Raw genomic sequence first — 22,012 nt, forward strand, 5'->3', positions numbered from 1 at the left:
CCCACACCAAGGCCCATAGAGAAAATCAGTGGTTTTAACATCACAGCACACAGGAGTTGTTGATCCACTGCTGCCTCCATCACTGATTTCAAATGTCTTATTTTGTTCATTCGGCATTTTGATTAACTTCATTGACACAAAGTGACCACACGAGGCAGCAGTAGACCAGCAGCTCCTGTGTTCCTGTGAGCTAAAATCACTGATTTTCTCTATGGTCTTTGGTGTGGGAGAGTGAGGGGTTTACAAACTGCACTTTCCTGTTGGAAAAGTCTGTCTCACAGTGAGATAAATACATGAACATGTTCTTAAGACATCATGGACTTGAGTTTATTAAATGAGAGTAAGAATTTTTCCGACCAGCAACCTTTCATTGAAGAAAAATAACAATAAATCTATAAAAAGTAAGTCATAATCACATGATCATTATCACATGTTGCTTCTCTTTATCTGTGCTTGTCTTTATAAAACTCACTTTCAGGGTCGTCGATCTTTTCTCAGGAAAATGAAAAAGTGCAATGTCCTTTGAGGTGTGGAGGAGACTTGATTGACAGCTGGAAACATTGTTTAGTTTCTCTGTCCTCTGCTGTGTTTACTGTTTGTAATGTTCCACAGGAAAATAAGCTTGTTTTTCTTTAACCACGCGCTGTCTGTTAGTTGTCCTGCTGTTGAACTGGTGACAGAGAGAGTTCTGATGTGGATCAAGTTTTTCATGTCCTCGCTCGTGCTGTAAACATGATGACATTTTTCCTGCTTTACATGTTGGCAAAAAAGACAAAGTGACAGAAAGTGACGCCTGCGAGCACCAAAGACGAGGCACAGAGCGTCAGACTTTTCACCATGAACTCTTTTTACGCCTTCAAAAAAGTGCAACCACTGAGTTGATGTTTTCAGTGGTTTAGAATAGTGATGGAATTTAATGTCAATGTTTTCAAAATAGACTTTTCCAACAGGAAACTGAAGTTAGTAAACCACTCGCTCTCCCACACCAAAGCCCATAGAGAAAACCAGTGATTTTAACATCACACACACACACAGGAGTTGTTGATCCACTGCTGCCTCCATCACTAACTTCTAATGTCTTATTTTTTTAAATTCAGCATTTGAAATATTTAATTTAGACTTACCTCAGTGACACAAAGTGACCACACGAGGCAGCAGTAGATCAGCAGCTCCTGTGTCCCTGTGAGCTAAAATCACTGACTTTCTCTGTGGGCTTTGGTGTGGGAGAGTGAGTGGTTTACAGTCATCACCTGTGGTGATGATGAAGAGCTCAGTCTGCTGTGATGCCTGTGTGTTTGTCTCAGTGATCTCTGTATGTGCCTTTTTGTTCAAAATGAATGTGCCGCCTCACGCATGACATGACAGAATGTGTCATTCACTCGTTCACCGTGACACAGTGAGCTCAGCACACACTGTGTCCTCTCACACTGATGCACTTTGGGTTTTTGTTTCATGCAATAAAAACATCAAACGTTTGTGGAGGGTTTATCATTTCTAACAGAGTGTAAAGAAAGCAAAGGAAAACCAGGTGTCGGGTGTCAGAGCCTCCACAGGCCTGCTGGGGGAGGAGGAGGTGAGGGGGAGTCTCTCTCACTCTCTCTCTCTCTGAGTCACTCTGACCGTCACCAGCCTCGGACCAGACCACCTCCTCCACTCTGACCACTGTCCCAACACAGAGAGGTAAGAAAACACACACTCACACACTCACACAGAGGAGGTTTTTAATTTCAGTGTGTGTGTGTGTGTGTGAGACACACACCTTTGTTTAATGCTAGTTGTTGTTGTTGTGTTACTTTAAAGTAGTTTGTTCTGCTGTCAGTGATCTGCTGCTCTCAGGCTTGACACACACACTCTGAGGCAGCTGTCACCTCAGGTATAAATAGACTTCACACACACACACACACACACACACACACAGTGATGTCAGTTACTTTTTAAAAGAAATCAAATGTTATCAGCAGCTCAGAACCAGCTCACACACACACACACACACAGGACTCACGCTGGTTGGCGATGGTTGGTTTAGTTGGTGCTATCAGTTCCATTGTGGTTGGTTGTGGTTGTTTGTTTGGAGTTAGTTGTGGTTCATTAGTCAGTTGGTTGGCTGGTTGCTGCAGTTGGTTGTTTGTGGTAAATTAGTTGGTTGTGTTTGGTTGGTTGACTGTTTTTTTATGGTTGGTTGCTTGGGGTCAGTTAGTTGTTGGTTGTGGTTTTTCTTTGATTAGTTGTGGTTGATTACTTGACTGGTTGACTGATTGTGTTTTGGTGGTTGCTGCAGTGCGTTGTTTGTGGTAAGTTAGTCGTTTTGTTGGTTATTTGTGGTTAATTAGTTGACTGGTTGACTGATAATTGGTTGATATTGGTAAGTTGGTTGGTTGATAGTGGTTTGTTGGTGTTGGTTGGTATCAGTTCCATTGTCATTGGTTGTGGTTGGTTGTTTGGGGTTAGTTGTTTCACTGGTTGTGGTTGGGTTTTTTGGTAAGTTGTGGTTAATTAGTCGTTTTGTTGGTTATTTGTGGTTAATTAGTCGGTTCTTTGGCTGATTGTGTTTTGGTGGTTGGTTGTGTTTGGTTGGTTGACTGCTGTTTTGAGTCAGTTGTTTTGTTGGTTGTGGTTTTTCTTTGATTAGTTGTGGTTGATAAGTTGACTGGTTGGTGGTTGTTTGCGGTAAATTAGCTGGTTGTGTTTGTTTGTGGTTGTATTAGTATTGCTGGATTGGTATTGGATTGCATTGTAATTAGGTGTGTTTTTTTGTGGGTAGTTAGTTGTGGTCCATTAGTTGTATGTTTTATAGTTAGTTGTGGTTAATTAGTTGACTGGTTGGTTAGTAGGTTGGGTGGTTCACCAGTTTTTCTCCACGCTCAGGGTGAGGGATCTCGGTTGCCATGGCGTCGGCCAGTGAGAGCGATGACCGTGGCGATCAGGCTGTTCCTGATGGAGGTGAAGAGGAGAGGAGTGTCAGAGGAGTCCAGTCTCAGTACCTGCGCTGCTCCTCCCCCAGGTGAGACACCACTTCCTGTTTCCTGATGTTTGTTCCAGATTAAAAGCTGCTCACTGAGGACTGTCTTCTCCTCTCTGTGTCTCAGTCTCTCCATGGTGTCTGAATCCAGATTCTCCACCATCTCTGGCTCTGACGCTGCCAGCATCTACATGGAGCCCATTCACCTGTCATCAGCCATCGCTGCCAAGAAGATCATCAACGAGGGTGAGACTGTGTGTGTGTGTGTGTGTGCGCGCGTGTCACTGGAAACACTAGAAGTCCAGATCTTAACATGTTCACGTCTTTATCTCACTGTGAGACAGACTTTTCCAACAGGAAACTGAAGTTTGTAAACCACTCACTCTCCCACACCAAACCCCATAGAGAAAACCAGTGATTTTAACATCACAGCACACAGGAATTGTTGATCCACTGCTGCCTCCATCACTCACTTCACATGTCTTATTTTGTCAATTTGGCATTTGAAAGTTGAAGTTTGGATTAACTCAGTGACACAAAGTGACCACACGAGGCAGCAGTAGACCAGCAGCTCCTGTGTCCCTGTGAGCTAAAATCACTGATTTTCTCTATGGGCTTTGGTGTGGGAGAGTGTGTGGTTTACAACCTTCAGTTTGCTGTTGGAAAAAATTTTCTAACTGTGAGATAAAGATGTGAAACATGTTCTTGAGACATTGTAGACTTAATCTGACATAGATTTTATTTTAATTAAGTGTCTAAAATGAGCTGCTTCTCAGTGTTGATGACATTTTACTCTTTAAATATAGTTGTTAGTTTGCATTCATGCAGATCCACTCACAGAAGAATATCCATTAGCATTAGTTATTAATAATAATGTCATTATGTCATTACACGTTACACATAACAGCATGTTTTTTTCTGACCACCTGACTCAGACTCACTTCATCATTGTCATTTGATCTGTTGGAATAACAACTGTCGCCTGAGTTCAGTTTCAGCTTCAGTCTTAAATCAAATGAGGAGTTGAAGTCGATGAAAATGACTCCTCCCACCTCCACATTCAATCCCTCTAATTATCTCACATGCTCGTCCATGTTTCACTCCTTCACCTTGCTACCCCACACGCACACACACACACACAGATGTAGGTAGATGTTTCTCATAGTCACAGTGATTGAGTGAATTAGCCCGCGTGTGAGTGTGTCCTGCTTCACATTCCTCTTCTCACATTATGTCACATTATGTCACATTAATGGACGAGCCGTGCTTCATCTACAGCCGTGACAGTGAATGTGAAGCGATGGTTAGCGCTCCATCGTCTCCACCATGGCTTCATACTTTTACGTGATGTAATATATGCAGGAGCTCTATGTGGAGTCTCCATAATTCATGCAAGTATGCCGTGTGTTTTCCCAGGACTGGGTTCATGCATACTACACTATAATGAGTATCATTCATTTAAGAGTTTTTGTTCTCATTTTCAACTGATATCTCAGGTTTTTAACAAAATCTATGTCTTTAAGAACACGTTCACGTCTTTATCTGTGAGATTTTCAAACAGGAAACTGACGTTTGTAAAGCACTCACTCTTCCACACCAAAGCCCATAGAGAAAACATCACACACACAGGAGTTGTTGATCCAATGCTGCCTCCATCACTACGTTCAAGTGTCTTATTCTGTAAAATCCTTTGTTCACTTTAACGGCACAAAGTGACCACACCAGGCAGCAGCAGACCAGTAGCTCCTGTGTCCCCGCAGCTAAAATCACTGATTTTCTCTCTGGGCTTTGGTGTGGGAGAGTGAGTGGTTTACAAACGTCTGTCTCACATGTCGATGTTATATGTCGCTGTTATTGAGGTCGATTATTATTGAGTTGAGTGTTTTGTTGAGTGACTAAAAACCAAAACAAAACCTCCTCTTTCTTAGAGCTGCCTCCTCGTGTGCGCACAGAGTCCATTCCGGACTCCATGCTGGAGACCGCAGAGGAGCTGATGGTGGAGGACCTCTACAACCGGGTCAGGGATATGATCGACGACCGCAGTCCCTACAACACTCCCTGTGTGCTGGACATCCAGCGGGCCATGGTGCAGGACCGTCTGGAGGCTCCCATGAACCCAGTGGATGAGGTGTGGCCCAGCATCTTCATCGCTGAGAAGTGAGTCGTGTGTGAGCCTGCAGAAGATCGAGGGCTCCGTCTGCTCTGGTCACTGAACATCAGAGAGGAGGTTTCAGGTGTTCTGCTCGTTCATTCTCAGATCTGTTGCCGTCAACAAGGCTCGTCTGAAGCGAATGGGCGTCACCCACATCCTCAACACCGCCCATGGCACCGGCGTCTACACGGGCGAGTCCTTCTACACCGGCATGAACATTCAGTACATGGGCATCGAGGTGGACGACTTCCCCGACGCAGACATCTCCGCGCACTTCAGGCCTACTGCCGAGTTTTTGGACGAAGCTCTGCTGACGCACAAAGGTGAGAAAGACCTGGTCCTGGACGGAACTTAAAAGCTAATAAACAACAGATTCCAGGTGTTATCACCATGTTCTCCACTTACAGGAAAGGTCCTCGTGGTGTCTATGATGGGCATCAGTCGCTCTGCTGTCCTGGTGGCCTCATACCTGATGATCTTCCAGCACATGTCCATCATGGAGGCGTTGACGTCCATCAGGAAAAAACGTGCAATCAACCCCAACGAGGGTTTCCTGAAGCAGCTGCGAGAGCTCAACGAGACTCTGATGGAGGAGCGCGACGACGACGACGACACGCTGAGTCAGTGCTCCGTCATCGACGCTCGTGCCCGCGCTCGCATCTTCAATGACGGTGGAGATGATGATGATGACACTGACGGGGAGGACGACCAGAGTATGGTCCAAGTGAAGGCTAACTCCATCATGATGGAGGAGGAGACAGATGGACAGAGTGTGATGAGCAGCGTGGCCTCCTCTGCAGCCGCCGCCGCCCTCAGGAGCGGCTCGACCGCTGCTCAGCACGGATCCACCGCCGCTCCAGAGGAGTTCGTCCTCCCCGACCACGAGGCCAAGGAAAACGATGACGACGGTCTGGAGGGAATGATCCGCGAGTGGCAGCGGAGAAACGAGAAGTATCAAGACGATGACTGGCTGGAGGCGCAGCTGAACAGCGACGGCGAAGACGAGGAGTCTCGAGTAGGAGGCGAAAGACCGAAGAGGACGAAAGATGGCATGGACGCTGACGTGGAGAGCGTCACCAGCGAGGACGTGCGAGCGGTGAAAGAACGGCTGAAGCGTCGCGGCAGGTGTCCGCCTTCAGACGCCATGTCCACCTCCAGCTGCACGAGTTACTCTGACCTCTGGAAACAACGGCTGAGAGAAATCGAGGAGCAGGCTGCCTCACGCTACCGCAGGAAAGAGGAAGATGAAGAGAGCGAGAGCACTGCGACAGAGGACGGAGGAGGAGGAGGTGCTAAGAAGAGAATTGAAGACGAGGTGCAGAGCATCCTCTCCGACACCAGCTCCATGTACAACTTCTGCCAGAACAACAAGGAGAAGCTGACGCCTTTGGAGCGCTGGCGCATCAAGAGGATCCACTTTGGCTGGAACAAGAAGGAGAACGAGGACGGAGAGAAAAGTTCTTTAGGAGACGGAGAGAAGGGCGAGGGAGGAGCGAGGACGCCGTCCTTCGAGGACGTCAACCTGACTGCGTATCAGGCGTGGAAGCTGAGGCAGCAGAAGCGTCTTGGGGAGGAGAACACCAAGGAGATTTTGGAGATGAGTAGAGGCGAGGACTCTGCCGCCATCAAGAGGAGGCAAAGACGGGAGGAGGTTCTGGAGCGTTCCAAGAAGAACTTAGAAGAAAGTCAGTCCCTGTGTGGCTGGGAGAACGAGAGCTGCGTCAGTGGAGGTACGATTCCACTGTCAGCCTTCTGGGCCGGAGCCGGAGTCACAGGGCCGCCGAGTATCTCCAACGACGACAACGTGTCCGTGCTCAGCGGCAGATCGTCCGTCATATCTTCAGTGTCGCAGCCTCGCAGTTCGAGATCAGCTCAGTCTGCGGTTCCTCCCATCCTGCCCGTTCCAACCGTCCAGGGCCCAGGAGGTGAACCCATGGTCAACCTGGCCAGCATCCAGAGCTGGATCGCTAACGTTGTCACGGAGACGATCAAACAGAAGCAGAGTGAGATGAGTCTGCCTCCTCCGTCACGAGCAGGATCACAGCTCAGCTTTGGTGGTGGAACCAGTGTGATTTCAGGCCGAGGAGCCGATGAAGACAAAGTGTCCTTGCTGAGCGGAGCGTCTTACTCCAGCGGTCAGTCCCAGGTCCGTGGGAGAGCGGAGTCCGTCCTCTCAGGTGTGGGGTCCAGCAGCGTCTCAGGGCTCAGCAGTAAAGGTTCAGTGTTGGACTCCACCTACGGCTTAAAGAAGAAGAAGATCACCACCACCAGTGTCCCGCTCTTCAGCCTCTTCCAGGACCAGGTCAACCTGGGCAAACTGGACGCTATGGACAAGGAGATCAAGTCTGGAATGAGGGACAAAATGGCGACCTACGAAAAGAAGAAGATCCTGGAGGACAACAAACGTAGCACCCTGTACAAGAAGAAGAAACCAAAGGAGGATGAAGACGAGGAGGATGAGAGGAAGAGGAAAGAGGAGGAGTTTCTGGAGGAGGCAAAGAAGAAGGAGAAACCAGTGAGGACGTATGGTCTGTCTGGCTGTCTGAATCTGAAGACGGCTCTGGAGAAAGACAAGGACACCAGTGTGGACGACTGGCTGAAGAGTGTCCGGCCTCCTCCGAGGAGATCGGCCGACGGAGCAGGAGCAGAAGATCCCTACGATGATCTCGACGCCTCCGCTTCTGAATTTGATTTCTCCAGCCGTGGGGACGAAGAGGAGGAGGAGGAGGAGACATACAGCTCTAGATACAGATCCAGATTACGAGCAGGTCTGAGCAGCGATGACGCAGATTATTCCTGCAACGGTTTCACACAAGCGCGCGGCTACGGCAGAGCGCCGAGATCGTACGACGCTTACGAGGACGGCGACGAGGCGCCGGAGAGCCGCGACGACCTCTCCATCAGGAGGAGGTACGCTCACCATACGCAGTACGACGACGCCGAGGCCGAGGCCGGCGGCGGGAGAGGGAGAGCCACGAACGGCGAGGAGGAGGAGGAGGACGACATTGCGACCTTCATCGCTCAGACCAGGCAGAGGGTCAGAGCTCGGGCGGCTGCAGAGGCAGAAGACGACGAGGTCCTCGCTGCGTGGAGAGCACAGCAGGAGGCCAAGTCACAGAGTCGCACTCAGCCCTAGAAAACTGAAGAACACTTCACACATGAGCTTTTCGCCGGCGATCGTGAGCCCGATCACGACCACGTTCAGCGACTGAAGAACTGAACCATTCTGTCAACAAACCTTTTTATTCAAACTGATTCTAACGATTCATCTACACCCAAAACAACCGCTTTACCAGGAAGTCCTCACCGAGCCGAGCTAGAACTGAATCGTGTAAAAGCACCAGGGGGCGCCGTTTAAAATAATCAGATGTCTGAATGTTAGTTTTGACTTTAATGTAACTGACAATCACAATGTTTTCAAACCTTTAGTTTATTCTTAGAGTTTTCTTTTTTTTGAGGCGATCCAAAGAAACTCGCACTTTTTCTCTTCAGCCGTGTACGTCACATTTGCAGTTCTCCTCCAGGGCCACACGAGGGCGCTTGGTCTTATTATTTTGTATTGTATTGCAGCCGTTTGTGTTGTTAATCATAAAAACTGCAGCTGCGAAGTGAAGTGAAGTGTGAACTGCACCATAAATGCATTTATTTGCGCTCATTTATTGAGTGGTGTCAATAATAATGTTAAATATTCAGAAACATGTCATTGTGATGAAAAACTTTACTGATTTTTACTGTAAATTTGCTCGTAAACGTTGTGTTCTCTTTTCCTCCAAATATGAGGTTTTTGAAACTCGTCTATTTTCACACGACATGACGAGAAAGTCCTGAAAATGAAATCGTCTCTGTACAGTGCCGTAGTTTTATTATTGCAATAAAAGATAAATGATGAGTCACGGCTGCGTTCTGTGAGTCATTGTGTCGACTCAATACAAACTCACAGAGACGATTTTGTCATGAAATGATTGTAATTATAAAGCCTAGGGTTAGAGTTAAAATAACATTTAGTACAGCTGTGTGATTGTTATGTTCAGATTCAATTAAACACAGTTGTGTCACATTTTTCTTTTATAATTGGATTGAAAAAAGGAGCATTTTGTCTTCTCTTGCATTACAGTGCCGTCTAGTGGACAAAGAGAGCACTGCTTTTGACATTTTATCTGAAAATATGATTTACCGATTATTTTTTTGAACTGTTTGTCCAAAAGTATAATAGACATAATAGATGTGAGAGTGAAACACTGCTGTAGCTTTATTGTGAAGTTTTTACATTCCACTCCGGGATAAACCTCGACATGGGAATGTTAATCTTTAAGCTGTTTTCACTTCAATCCACTGCCACTTCATTTAAAACCACCTGAATGTATTATTAGTCATCTTAAAACCTATATAAATCTTTTATTTGGGACACACTTTGTCACTTTCATGTCACTTTATTATCCCACAAAGTATCAAATTACAACAATTTAATCACATTAAAGGGCAAGTTTAAGTGTTTTAAAAAAGTTTGTAAAGCACTCACTCTCCCACACCAAAGCCCAGAGAGAAAATCAGTGATTTTACATGTTCTTACGTTAGTTTTACTTTTAATACTTGCAGGACTTTCACCTGACACGACGTGTCTCTGCTCTTCTGTTGTATTTGATTAAAGTAAATGTGTCTTCTACCAGCAGGGTGTTTTATTTTGAAGGGCAGCCGTGAAGACAGATTCATGTGTTCACTGAGGCCGAGGACGTTGGACCTTCAGCTCACCACACGTCAGCCATTCAGCATTAACCTAATCCTGCTTTACTTTTCTCCAGTGGAAGCGAGACGCGGAGCAAGTTCTCGGTCCCGGTGATGGCGAGCTGGTGGACGGCCGTGGACAGGCTGGACAGGCTGGACAGTCTGGGCACGGAGGACAACTCCATCATGTCCCGCATGATCCAGGCTGTCGGGCTGTTTGGAGACATTCTGTCCCTCGAGGACACGATGGAGCCCATGTTCTCTGGGGTCAGGAGAAGCTCTGACAGCAAAGAAGAAGAAGAAGAAGAAGAGATGCTTGGACAAGCACCGGTCCAAGGAGCAATGAAGACGATGATGATGATGGAGGACAACAAAGACGGGAAGGTGGAGAATGAAGGAGACGCTCCACAGGGACATGAGGAGGAGAGGAAACATCAGAAGGACGGACAAGAGGGCGAGGAGATGATAAAGGGAGCAAACGAGGAGAAGAAAACTGAAGAAGTGGAAGAAGAGGAAGGAAGGGTAGAGAAGAAGGAGGTGGATGAAGAGATGGATCATGTTGAGGTTTTAATGGAACGTGGACGAATGGAGGAGGAGGAGGACAGAGAGGATGAAGAAGAGGTGGAGGAAAATGAAGAACAGAAGGAGTTGAAGGAGGGAGAGGAAGAAGAACGAGGAGAGGGTGGAGGGATAGTTGCTGAGGAAGAGGAAAATGAAGATGAAGAAGTGGAGAAAGGAACGACATCAGAGATGCAAAGATACAAAGATGGAAAGATAGGGGGAAAAGGAGATGAAGACACAGTGGAGAAGGAAGGAAGGATGGATGAGAATGTAGTAAAGACGGAAGGAAGTGAAGTAAAGGTGGATGTAAAAGAAGAGAAGGAAGAAAGGAAACAGGAAAAAGAAGAAGAAAACTCTGAAACATCTTCATCGTGTTCTCCTGAAACGCTGAGTCATGAAACTTCACCGGAACGACACACAGGTACAGCGATGACGTCATCGACCTTCATCAGTTCATCAAAAAAATCCTTTTCTGATCAATAATCTTTGATCAAATAATCAATAAAATCTGTCAGATTACATCTATGCTCACTCTCCCACACCAAAGTCCACAGAGAAAATCAGTGATTTTAACATCACACACACACACACACACACACACAAGACCCTGAATTAGCCATTTAAATTGGGCCAAATAGTTCATTAGTACATAAAAAAGATGCCTTTTGTAAATGCTGAACATGTGACCTACGTTACTGTTTACTTTTAATGAAAGAAAATAATGACCTTTGTGTTTGCAGCTCCTCGGTCGCCGCGTCGTCGGCTGCAGGGAAACGTGATGGAGGACAAAAGACAAAAGACAGAAGGACGTCAGGCGTCAAAGTACAAAAGTGTGTCGTACAGAAGGATCCAGAGAGGAAACACCAGACACAGAGTCGATGCGTTTGAGGCCCTGATGAACTTGTGATAAAACTCTGTGTTTGTGGAGGAGGACTGACGTCGCTCACATAAACACAAAGAAAAAAGGATCCAGGATCAAATATCATCAATGAAAGCAGGAATATGTAGGTTTAACTGGGTGGCCAGCATTAGATCAAACCAACGTCACCATCATTCATTTACAATTCCGTAGTTATTTCTGTTCAAATTGTGCAAAAACTCAACTTTTTATGCGGATATGTTCATACTAACTAAATCGGGAGTAAATCTGACCATTTCTTCTTTCCCTGTTGATTCTTATGTTATTTACTTTCTGCAGATTTGTCAATAAAAAAAGGAATTTGAAAGACTGTTGCTCATCTGTCGATGTTTCACTGCAGTTAGCACGTAAATAAATACACGATTAGTGAGTTTAAATGATATAGTTTGCCTGTATGTCTGTCGCCTTCTTTTCTTACATCATTTAGAGTTTAAATTTGTCAATAAACTGAAGTCAACTACAAGTCCCACAATCCTCCGCTCGCTCGCTGACGTCACAGGGACCCCGGACCCGGCGTCGCTCTGTCAGCAGCTGTGGCACCGGTGTGTGTGTTTTGAGTGTTTTTGAGTGTTTTTGAGTGTTTTTGGGGACACTTTTCTTCACACTCGTGTTGTTTCGTGTGATTTCATCACAGGTAAGTTCATTGGAAAACACATTCTTACGAGTTTGACTCGGGTTTCGAGTCAGATTCGGATGTTTTAGCTGAGTTTTTTATGATCGTAAAGTTAGCCGGGCTAGCTAGGTAGCTTTCAAGATGGCCGCCGTCAAACAAAAACAAACGCTTAGAAATCAACGAAGACGTTGATTTGTAAAGTAAATGCTGAGGCTTTTAATGTTACGTAACATTCAGAACGCGCAGTAAACGTGTGTGATGGCCGATGTCGGTGTTACAATGTGATCATTTGCGTGTTTACAGCCTCAGCCCGCAGCGATGACACCGCTGCTGCTGCAGCTGCTGTTATCCACCGGAGGAAGAGGAAGAGGAAGGAGGTGATGATGATGAGGAAGAGGAGGAGGAGGAGGAGGAGGATTACACGCAGTTAGCTGACGGAGCGACAGAGCCGAGCCCAGACTCGGTGTGTGAGCCGACAACCGGAGCAGGAGCGGGGACACGGGGACACGGGGACACGGAGAGGCGAAGATGCCGCGGAGGAAACAATCCAACCCTCAGCCGGTGAAACGTGAGTTCTCCCTCCAGCTGTTTGTGCTGGATCACGTGCGTCACGAGACTGTCGTTCACTGTCACACGTTCACTCGCCGTCTCCGTTCAAGGAAGTGCAGTCTTTTCAAAATTCACGCTGAAGCCGTTTTTCTGCCGCATTCACACGTTTGTTTGAACGAAGGGTTAAAGTTAGTCAGAGAAGCTGCCGGACTGGTTTCACGTGTTGACTTTACACCATGACTTCTTCCTCATTATCTAACACACACACACACACACACACACAGAGGAAGACTCTGGAATTAAAGGGATCATTCACACGTATTTAAAGAGCGAGGATTTCACAATAACACGAGGCAGCAGTGGACCAGCAGCTCCTGTGTGTGTGTGTGTGTGTGAGTGATAGAATCACTCTGGACTTTGGTGTGGGAGAGTGAGTGGTTTACAAACTTGACTTTCCTGTTGGAAAAGTCTGTCTCAGTGAGTGAGATAAAGACGTGAATCGTAGACTTAATGATGAAGTGAATCTTTGAAACCTCTTCAGAGTGTGGACATTATACACTCAGACAGTGTGTTTGTGTGTGTGTGTTAGATGGACTCTCCACTTCCGCTCCTCCTCCTCCTCCTCCTCTCTGCAGGCCTTCACCTGACCTCCTCACCTCCTGCTCTCGTTTTCCTTCCTTCCTTCCTGTCTTTCTTTTTTATCTCTTCCTTTGCTCCCGTACTTCACCTCATCTCACATGTTTGTCTTTTACTTTTTTAAAACAGTTGAACTTAAGTCACAGGAGTTTAAGTTCCTGCTCTTTTTTACCAAAGCTGATTCTCATCCTTTCTTTCACTTCTCTTCCTTTTCCTGACTCCCAGCTTCAGCGTCACTCCTCCAACTCTTCCTCCTCTGAACTTATCTCATCCTCACTGATTTCCCCTTGCCTGCAGCCTCTGCTTCCTCTGCACCTCCTCCCTCCTCCTGCTTCTTTAACTTCTTCTGAGCATAAATGTTACTTCTTTTCCTGTTTCTTTTATTGAAACCACGTTCAGCTGCACACATGGTTACACTTTAGTCAGAATAAAATAAGAGTGGCAGCACTTAGTCGATTACTATATAATAAATCAAACTTCTCATTGTTTAAGGACAAAATCCCTGGTTTCAGTTTCTTAAATGTGTGCACGTCTCTGGTTCTCTGGAGAACAAGCAGCACTTTTCCTTTTTAAATGATATTAAACTTGTTCGTTTTTAAAACAGTATCCAAATGTGTGCGCGTGTGTGTTTAGTGGAGTCGGAGGACGGGCTGGTGGCGTGTGAACCCAGTTGCCTGGTGTTGGAAAGCGACTTCCTGCTGAGTGGAGAGCTGGAGTTTGGAGATGCAGAGATCATGGGTCTGGACAGAGAAGCCGGTGAGTCACACAGAACCTCTCAAAGTCATCATTTATTTATGAACCCTGGTGTGAAGACTGTGTGCTTTCTTCAGGTGTGACTGTTTTCTCTCTGAGCGTGGAGGAAGAAGAACCCTCCGCTCCATCAGACTCCACGTTTCCAGCTTTCCTCTCGTGTAAAGGATGTGGTCAACTGCTGGGAGACACTCCTCTGGGAGCAGGACTCGATCTGGGTAACGACTTTTCATTCATCTCACCACATTCTCACGTTAAAGATTCATGTTGTATTAGACGACTGCACTGTGTCAGCGTCTAAAGACTTTATCTCACTGTGAGACACACTTTACAACAGGAAACTGACGTTTGGAAACCTCGCACGCACACACACACACGCACACACACACTGCTGCACACCTGCAGCGCACACACGCGCACACACACACACACACATGCCACACATTACACACACACACGCACACACACACACACACGCACGCACACACGCACGCACACACGTGCACGCACACACACACGCGCACACACACACACACACATTTCATTCAGACTTAACTCAGTGACACAGAGTGACCACACGAGGCAGCAGCAGACCAGCAGCTCCCGTGTCACACTGAGATAAAGACGTGAACAAGATCATTCTGCTATAACCTTTGTTCCAGGTGTGGGTCTGGACCTGGGGGCGGAGCTCTACTGTCTCAGCTGTGAGGAAGGCGCCCAGCTCGCGGCCTCTCAGGTGGAAGGTTCGACTCCGTCGGACACTTCCATCAGCAGCGCCTGCGACAGGAAGCAGGAAGACCCGGGTGAGCTGCGCGCCGCGTGCGACCCCCCGGCGAAGCTTCACTCGTGCTCTCTGTGCGCCTTCACCTCGCGTTACTCCAACCACCTGAAACGCCACATGAGGATCCACAACGGCCTGAAGCCGTACCTCTGCCCCGTCTGCCCGTACGCCTCCGCCCAGCTCGTCAACCTGCAGCGCCACGCGCGCACGCACACCGGGGAGAAGCCGTACCGCTGCCCGCAGTGCAGCTACGCCTGCAGCTCCCTGGGCAACCTGCGGAGGCACCAGCGCATGCACGCGCAGGAGAGACCGCAGCGGAGGGACAAGGAGAAGAGACGAGGACGACAGAAGAAAAACCACGCTGCCGCTGAAGAAGGTGAGCAGGAAGTTAGAAACAATGACATCATCCTAAATAGAGGTCATTGTTAATATTGCACATGTGTAATACTTCTTTACACCGTTAGTTACTTTTTTGTCACATATTTTGCAACATTTTTGATGAAGTTTTTGTAACTTTTATCACATTGCAATATTTTGTCACATTTGAATGATGTTAAGTAAAGTCGTGTGTCGTTCATAACGTTATAAAGTTGAAGTTAAAGTGGAAATTCGAATTGTGTAAATGATGACACACCCAGAATCACATTGAAACCATAGAAGTTATTACATGTATTTTAATTTAAGAGAAGAGGAAGCAACGAGTCGAAAGTGAAAGAGTTTTAAAATGAGGAAGAGGAACGAGCGACCTAAAATTAACCTCTGTAGAATTGATTCATCCTCACTGAGTCCAAGTGTTTTTAAAACAAACGTCTTATTGAGCTGTTCTGTCTGTTCCTCCACCACCATCATCATCATCATCATCATCAGTGGTGTCAGACCTGACTCTGAGAGTCTCTCAGGACTCTGGTTACCTGCACACGTTGGGAGGCCTGGGCTCTCCCTCCGCCCCCCTCCCCGTCCTCCTCTTCCCCCTGTGCTGCCGACTGTGTGGCCTCACGCTGGAGGAGGACGACCTGGAGGGAGACAAGACTGAGGGGGAGGACGAGGAGGACGGGGACGCACAACAGGTATGTTTCAGTTTGAGAGAGAAACTTGAGTTTCCTTGTTGGAAAAGTGTGTGTAAGAGTGAGATAAAGACATCGTAGACGTAAACTAACATTTATTTGACGAGGTTCGTCTTTTGTTGCGTTTAATCCATGTAAAAAAATGTCATTATTTCTAAAAAGCTGAACTGTCCCTTTCATATTTACTTCAGGTGTGTCGTCGTTGCTCGTTGGACCTGCCGTCGAAAGACGCATCTGCGCCCCCTTGTGGCGCCACCTTGCCTTGTGGATCCCGGCGTGGTCGGCGAGGGACCAAAGTGTACCGCTGTCCCCACTGTCCCTTCTTGTCCCACTACCCCAACCACCTGGCGCGCCACGCCCACACCCACTCTGAGGAGAAGCCCCACAGCTGCCCTCACTGCCCTTACACGTCCTCGCACCTGGACAACCTCAAGAGACACCTGCGCGTGCACACGGGCGAGAAGCCGTACCAGTGTCCGTCCTGCAGCTACGCCTGCGGGAACCTGGCCAACCTGCGGCGCCACGAGCGCATCCACTCGGGCGCCAAGCCGTTCCACTGCGGCGTGTGCGGCTACTCCTGCAACCAGAGCATGAACCTGAAGAGGCACATGCTGCGGCACACGGGCGAGAAGCCGTACGCCTGCGCCGAGTGCAACTACACCACGGGACACTGGGACAACTACAAACGCCACCAGAGGAAGCATGGACACAACACGGACAACTGGGACAAACACGCGCCTGACAGCGGCTTCAGCTGGAGCGGAGACGCCCAGGAGACGACGACGACGACGACGACGACGCAGCAGCAGCAGCAGCAGCAGCAGCAGCAGCAGCAGCAGCAGCAGCACACCTAGTGTGTGTGTGTGTGTGTGGATTAAGGCACACGCATCAGATTAACACCTGGATTATCTTCATTTCTTAAACACTTGTGATGACATTAGCACATTATTCAGTCAATGCAGTGTCCTCAGGAGAGCAGCTGCACAAACCTGTGTGCTGTGTGTGTGTGTGTGTGTGTGTGTGTGTGTGTCTTGTATGTGTTGCCTCTTTAGGACCTCCTTCTGTCATAAACACTGACCTTGTCAGGACCAGTTGTCTCATGGAAGGTCCTGGTTAAACTGGTTCTGTGTGTGTGTGTGTGTGTGTCTCAGGTAGAATCTCAGGTGCCTTTAATGAACTGCACTGACTTAATCCACAGAGGCATTAACATGTGTTTGGATTAGCCGCCAGATTATTTGCGATTATTTTTATCGAGCGTTGCGATAAACGTCGCCCGGAGGTGAGCTGTCGTTATCGGGATAATCGCGAACGGAGAAGAAAATGAAGAAAATACTGAATCACTCTCACTCCAAACACAGTCCTAGTGATTTATTACTGTTTTATTTAAGTGCCACAAGATGGAGCTGCATCTTTTGCAGTCATATATCGTTTTCTATCTTCTGATTAAAGCTCCGCCCCCATAAGAATGGAAGTAATATTATTGTTTTATAATGTAATTTTTTTTTAACATAACATTTTTTCTGACAAGGCTAGTAATGTTTTTTGTTTTGTTTTTTCTACCTTCGTTTGTCACATGAGTTGTCTTTATGGACATCGCATATTTGTGCACAAAATACTTGCACCCGATAGATCCCACCCCTCTGATGAAAGCTCCACCCCGGAAAACACTGGAAGTCGCGTAAAGTTGTAGTGCTAGCAACGTTTTTTGTGACATTTTTACTGTAATTTGTTTTTTTATTTTTGTAACATTACTCTAATTTTTTTTTTTAATTTACAGAAAAATGTGAACGCGGAGCACAGACAGTAGGCTCCGCCCACTTCTACTAAGAATGTTTAGTTCCCGACCAAAATATAAGTGCCAGTGACTGTAAAGTGCATTTTAGAGATATCTTAAAAAATGTTCTTACAATTATCGCAACGATGTTTGATCGTTATATTTGCGATGTTTTGTCTTAGTCGGGATAATCGTGACTGTAAATGTTTGTAACGTGCAAATGTTCACCGGGCGGAAATCGTCGACGTCGGAGTCGCTGATAATAATCAGTGTTTAGTTCAGACAGCAGGGGGCGTCCTGTGTTCAAAAACAACTAAAGGATTTTATTAAAAATAGATCAAACTTTAAAGGTATAGTTCAGAATATTTTTTGAAGTGTGGATTTCTGTGTGACCTTTATTCTTAATTGGCTCATGTCGCCCCCTGGTGGTCTGTTTTTGTCTTAGAACAAGAATTTAAATACTTTTATATCAAGATGAGTAAAATTTGCGACACAATTTTGTCGCTGTTTTCATCTCAAGATTTTGTGAAAATGACTTTTCAGGGACGTTTGAGTGAAATTTAAATTTATTTGAGCAAAAACAAACATTTTACTCTATTTTTTTTAATTACTTTAGTTTTCTTCTTAAAAACAAACAAACTCAGGCTTTAAGTAAAGAAATCTAATTATGAAAACTGTGAATTTTTCCTTCTTTGAGACGTCATTTTTGTTTAGTTTGGATTATTTTGACACCTTGTTTGTCGTTGGTGGATGAAATTCTGGCACTTTTCTGGAAAATAAATCTGAGAAACATAAACGTCAGTGTGTGTGTGGTCATGTCTCGTTATTTAAAGGGACAGTTAAGGGGGGGTTTCCTTGTGTGTGTGTGTGTGTTGGTATTGTATTGACAGCCATCTTGAAGTGACTCAGTCAGTCAGTCAGTCATCATCTAACCGCTTTATCCTCCACCAGAGGGTCGCGGGGGGTGCTGTGCCAATCTCAGCTACATGGGGCGATAGGCGGGGTACACCCTGGACAGTTCGCCAGTCCATCGCAGGGCCACACACACACAGATAGAGACAAACAACCATTCACTCTCACACTCACTCCTACGGTCAATTTAGAGTGTCCAATTCACCTAATCCCCACATTGCATGTTTTTGGACTGTGGGAGGAAGCCGGAGAACCCGGAGAGAACCCACGCACACACGGGGAGAACATGCAAACTCCATGCAGAAAGGCCCTTGTTCCAACCGGGGCTCGAACCCGGGTCTTCTCGCTGCGAGAGTGCTAACCACTACACCACCGTGTGGCCCCTTGAAGTGACTCATTACTGGCAAATTGCAAATTCTTAACCATGTGATCCGTGAGCCTGAGACTCTTATCTTCTCTACACCAGCGGTAGCTGTCATAACAGTCTGGCTGAAGCTACTTCCTGTTTTCACGCTGTGTGTGCAGGAAACACCTGCTTCACACGGACCGAGGTGGAGGGACGAGGACACTGAGGGACATGTGGTCCCTTCAGTCTTTTTAAAACCTCAGTAATGTAGCAGGGTGATGTCCCCCGAGACGTCCTCACCTGCTCAGAAAATCACCTGACATGAAACTTAAGCACAAAACAACTAAATATGTTCGCAGCAGTGAGGCGTTCCTCAAGGATTCATTTAAGGCCCTTTTTTATTTTCTTATGAACAAGAATGAAATGACAGTAGAATAACGGTAGGATAAGGCGTTCCTCAAGGATCTATTTAAGGCCCTTTTACTATTTCTTATGTACAAGAATATCGTCATAGTTTTACCTCATATTCTCAAACATTAATTTATTTTTTTAGTTTCTCAGAACAAAGAGTTTGTGATGTGTGTGGTTTTCTAAAGATGACCACACCCTCCTTCAGAGTGACACTCAGTCACTGTGATGGAGACACACTGATGTGAGCTGTTTCACATGAGTGCAGCTTGTATGTAAAGCAGGGAGAGTCCCTGTGTGTGTGTGTGTGTGTGTGGGGTCTTTATTTCAGACCGAGGAAAACGACAGTAAACATCGTAACTCATGGGTTCGGTGAGTAAAAAACAATTGTTTAGTTTGTGCATGTTTTCAGGCTCTTAATGAAAGACTCACCTCATTAAATCTGCATCAGCTTACGTCTACGATATCTTAAGAAGATATTTGTTACTTTGATTTATTGTCACAGCGCTTTTTGTCAACGAGAAACTCAAGCTCACTCTCCCACACCAAAGCCCATAGAGAAAATCAGAGAGTTTAACATCACACACACAGGAGTTGTTGATCCACTGCTGCCTCCATCACTACGTTCAAATGTCTTATTTGGTAAAGTTCTGCATTAAAAATCCTGCATTTTGATTTACGTCAGTGACACAAAGTGACCACACGAGGCAGCAGTAGACCAGCAGCTCCTGTGTCGCCTGTGAGCTGAAATCGCTGATTTTCTTTATGGACTTTGGTGTGGCAGAGTGAAAGTTAAGTTTCTTGCCAGAAAATGCTGAGTCCTCGCGACTGTATTTGCCCTCTGATGTCCTACAGCGCCACCTGCAGGCCGATATCCTCATTTATCCAGGAAAAATCTGGACATCACATCACTTTTTTGACCGAAGTCTGTTTTTCCAGAACAATTCTCAGCCCAAGTTGTTTCCGGGCGACATCGTGGAGTTCCCACGGAACAAATACTTCTCTCATTTTGGAATTTACTATGGAGAAAGAGACGGCGTTCCGTACGTGGCTCACCTCACCTGTCGAGGTTTGTTTCTTCATCTTTATTTGAATTCACACACATTTAGAACATTTATTTCAATGTGGTCGTCTGGTTTTGTCAGATTCCGACGCCAAACTCCTGCTCTTTGGTCGAGCTCTGAGGTCAAATGTGAGACTGGACCCTCTGGACCTGCTGGGGAAAGAATACAAGGTAACACACACACACACACACACACACACATTAAATGTGTCAGTGTTGTTGACCGTGTGTCCACCGCGTGTCTCAGGTCAGTAACATGTTGGACGACTCGTTCTCTGCGAGGGATTTCCACGACGTGGTGAAGCCGGCCATCGACAACCTGCTGGGCACAGACGTGACCTTTGACATCCTGTTCCACAACAGCGAGCACCAGGCCACGCTGCTCAGATACGGAGTGAAGCGGTCCCAGCAGGTCAGTGGGCGGAGCTACTGTATGTCATCATCATCACCATCATCGCCACAGCTGAGCGAGGATCAGTTTGTTTATGTCAGATTAAAACGATCGTCCAGACAAAAGTGACACCGTTTCAGTTGTACAAAAATATTTACAAAATGTTATGTTATGTTATGAAAAGGAATTGTGGGAATCAAAAAATGGCAAAGTAAAAAGTAATATTTTGTTAAAATATGTTTGGAATCATCCAGAAAATATATAAAAAAGTGTGAGTTACCCAAAATATTTACAAAATGACTTTTTACTAAAAACGTTTGATAGAAAAATATGTCAGGAGTTTTAAACAGTCATGTTATATAAAATTTAGTTTGGAGTGTTACAAAAAAAACCACCTAACATTACTGGATTAACTTTTATAAAATAGGATAAGAATCAAAAATATTTACAAAAATGCTTCTTTACAAAATGTGACGTTATATAAAAAATATTTTTGGAGTTACACAAAAAATTAGACTGTGTACCAAAAAGTTCACAAAATTATATAGGAATGTCACATACATTTTCCAAAGTATTCACACAAAATGTCACAGAATGTTCTTACATTATAATCTGTCATTTATGAACTGTGTGCGCGTGTGCGTGTTTCCAGATAGAGAGAATCTACAAACACATCATGCGGGCCTGGAAGAAGCCGTTTGAGAAAAAGGAACTGTGAGACTTGACCTCTACCACCAGAGGGCGACATTGTTCTCTTGTACGTCAGTTAAAGTTGTGACTGATGTTGACTTGGAACTTTTACACTTTTATATATATATATATATATATATACAGTATATACATGTATGTGTACGTATGAAAGTGAACATGAGATACTGTCATTCTGAATTCAAGCTAAAAAAATGTTAAAAGTCCTATAGTCACCTTTTAATTGAAAAAAATTGAGATGTAATAAAAACAAAAAGACGAGGTTGTGTTCTGCACATTGACTGTAGACAGTCACAGAAGTGAAGGTTAAACGTAGTGTTTGCATTTTTTAATTTGTATTTTAATCTTTGTAACTTCCTGTTTGTGTCTTCGTACATTTTCTATGAAAAAAAAACCCTGCTCCAAACTCATTTAAACGGCGTTGTTTTCATTGTTATTGTTTCGTGCAATTCTCTGATAAAGTTTGTTTCAAAACACACGAAGAAGACGACGTTGATAAACTACTTCCGGCTCAAACGCCAGCGGCAGAAACAACGTCAGGTTCGTACAAATCCGTTTTTTTTTCAGTTGCGTCATTTAATTTAAAATAAAATTAGTATGTCGTCCAAAATCACCTAAAAAAAGTCATAGTTTAGTGTGTCGTCCAAAATTTATCAAACAAGTCATGGTTACAATGAGATAAAAACTATGCCGGGTGAGTTTTC

General features: G+C 45.6%; 4 protein-coding genes across 4 annotated transcripts; all 4 read left to right on the top strand.

Moving 5' to 3' along the window:
• The first annotated feature begins 1,253 nt into the window (after positions 1–1,253).
• On the top strand, positions 1,254–9,004 carry dusp27 (dual specificity phosphatase 27). The gene is made up of 6 exons (XM_044019324.1): positions 1,254–1,680; positions 2,866–3,001; positions 3,087–3,205; positions 4,888–5,116; positions 5,217–5,434; positions 5,519–9,004. The coding sequence occupies exons 2-6, from the start codon at positions 2,886–2,888 to the stop codon at positions 8,245–8,247; spliced, it is 3,411 nt and encodes a 1,136-aa protein (XP_043875259.1). The 5' UTR covers positions 1,254–1,680; positions 2,866–2,885; the 3' UTR covers positions 8,248–9,004.
• Positions 9,005–9,670: 666 nt separating this feature from the next.
• LOC122765195 (cilia- and flagella-associated protein 251-like) lies at positions 9,671–11,545 on the top strand. The gene is made up of 2 exons (XM_044019328.1): positions 9,671–10,815; positions 11,135–11,545. Exons 1-2 carry the CDS (start codon positions 9,948–9,950, stop codon positions 11,299–11,301), a joined length of 1,035 nt encoding a protein of 344 aa, XP_043875263.1. The 5' UTR covers positions 9,671–9,947; the 3' UTR covers positions 11,302–11,545.
• A 247-nt stretch (positions 11,546–11,792) lies between these two features.
• On the top strand, positions 11,793–18,964 carry LOC122783480 (zinc finger protein 513-like). Its single transcript, XM_044048316.1, has 8 exons — positions 11,793–11,947; positions 12,230–12,494; positions 13,745–13,867; positions 13,942–14,079; positions 14,524–15,018; positions 15,510–15,709; positions 15,898–16,531; positions 18,918–18,964. Exons 2-8 carry the CDS (start codon positions 12,455–12,457, stop codon positions 18,962–18,964), a joined length of 1,677 nt encoding a protein of 558 aa, XP_043904251.1. The 5' UTR covers positions 11,793–11,947; positions 12,230–12,454.
• A 482-nt stretch (positions 18,965–19,446) lies between these two features.
• Positions 19,447–21,738, top strand: plaat1l (phospholipase A and acyltransferase 1-like). Its single transcript, XM_044019246.1, has 5 exons — positions 19,447–19,518; positions 20,086–20,215; positions 20,292–20,380; positions 20,457–20,621; positions 21,253–21,738. The coding sequence occupies exons 1-5, from the start codon at positions 19,510–19,512 to the stop codon at positions 21,316–21,318; spliced, it is 459 nt and encodes a 152-aa protein (XP_043875181.1). The 5' UTR covers positions 19,447–19,509; the 3' UTR covers positions 21,319–21,738.
• The last annotated feature ends 274 nt before the right edge of the window (positions 21,739–22,012 follow it).

The sequence above is a fragment of the Solea senegalensis genome, linkage group LG2 (genome assembly GCF_019176455.1).
Source record: "Solea senegalensis isolate Sse05_10M linkage group LG2, IFAPA_SoseM_1, whole genome shotgun sequence".
NCBI classification, from domain to species: Eukaryota; Metazoa; Chordata; class Actinopteri; order Pleuronectiformes; family Soleidae; genus Solea; species Solea senegalensis.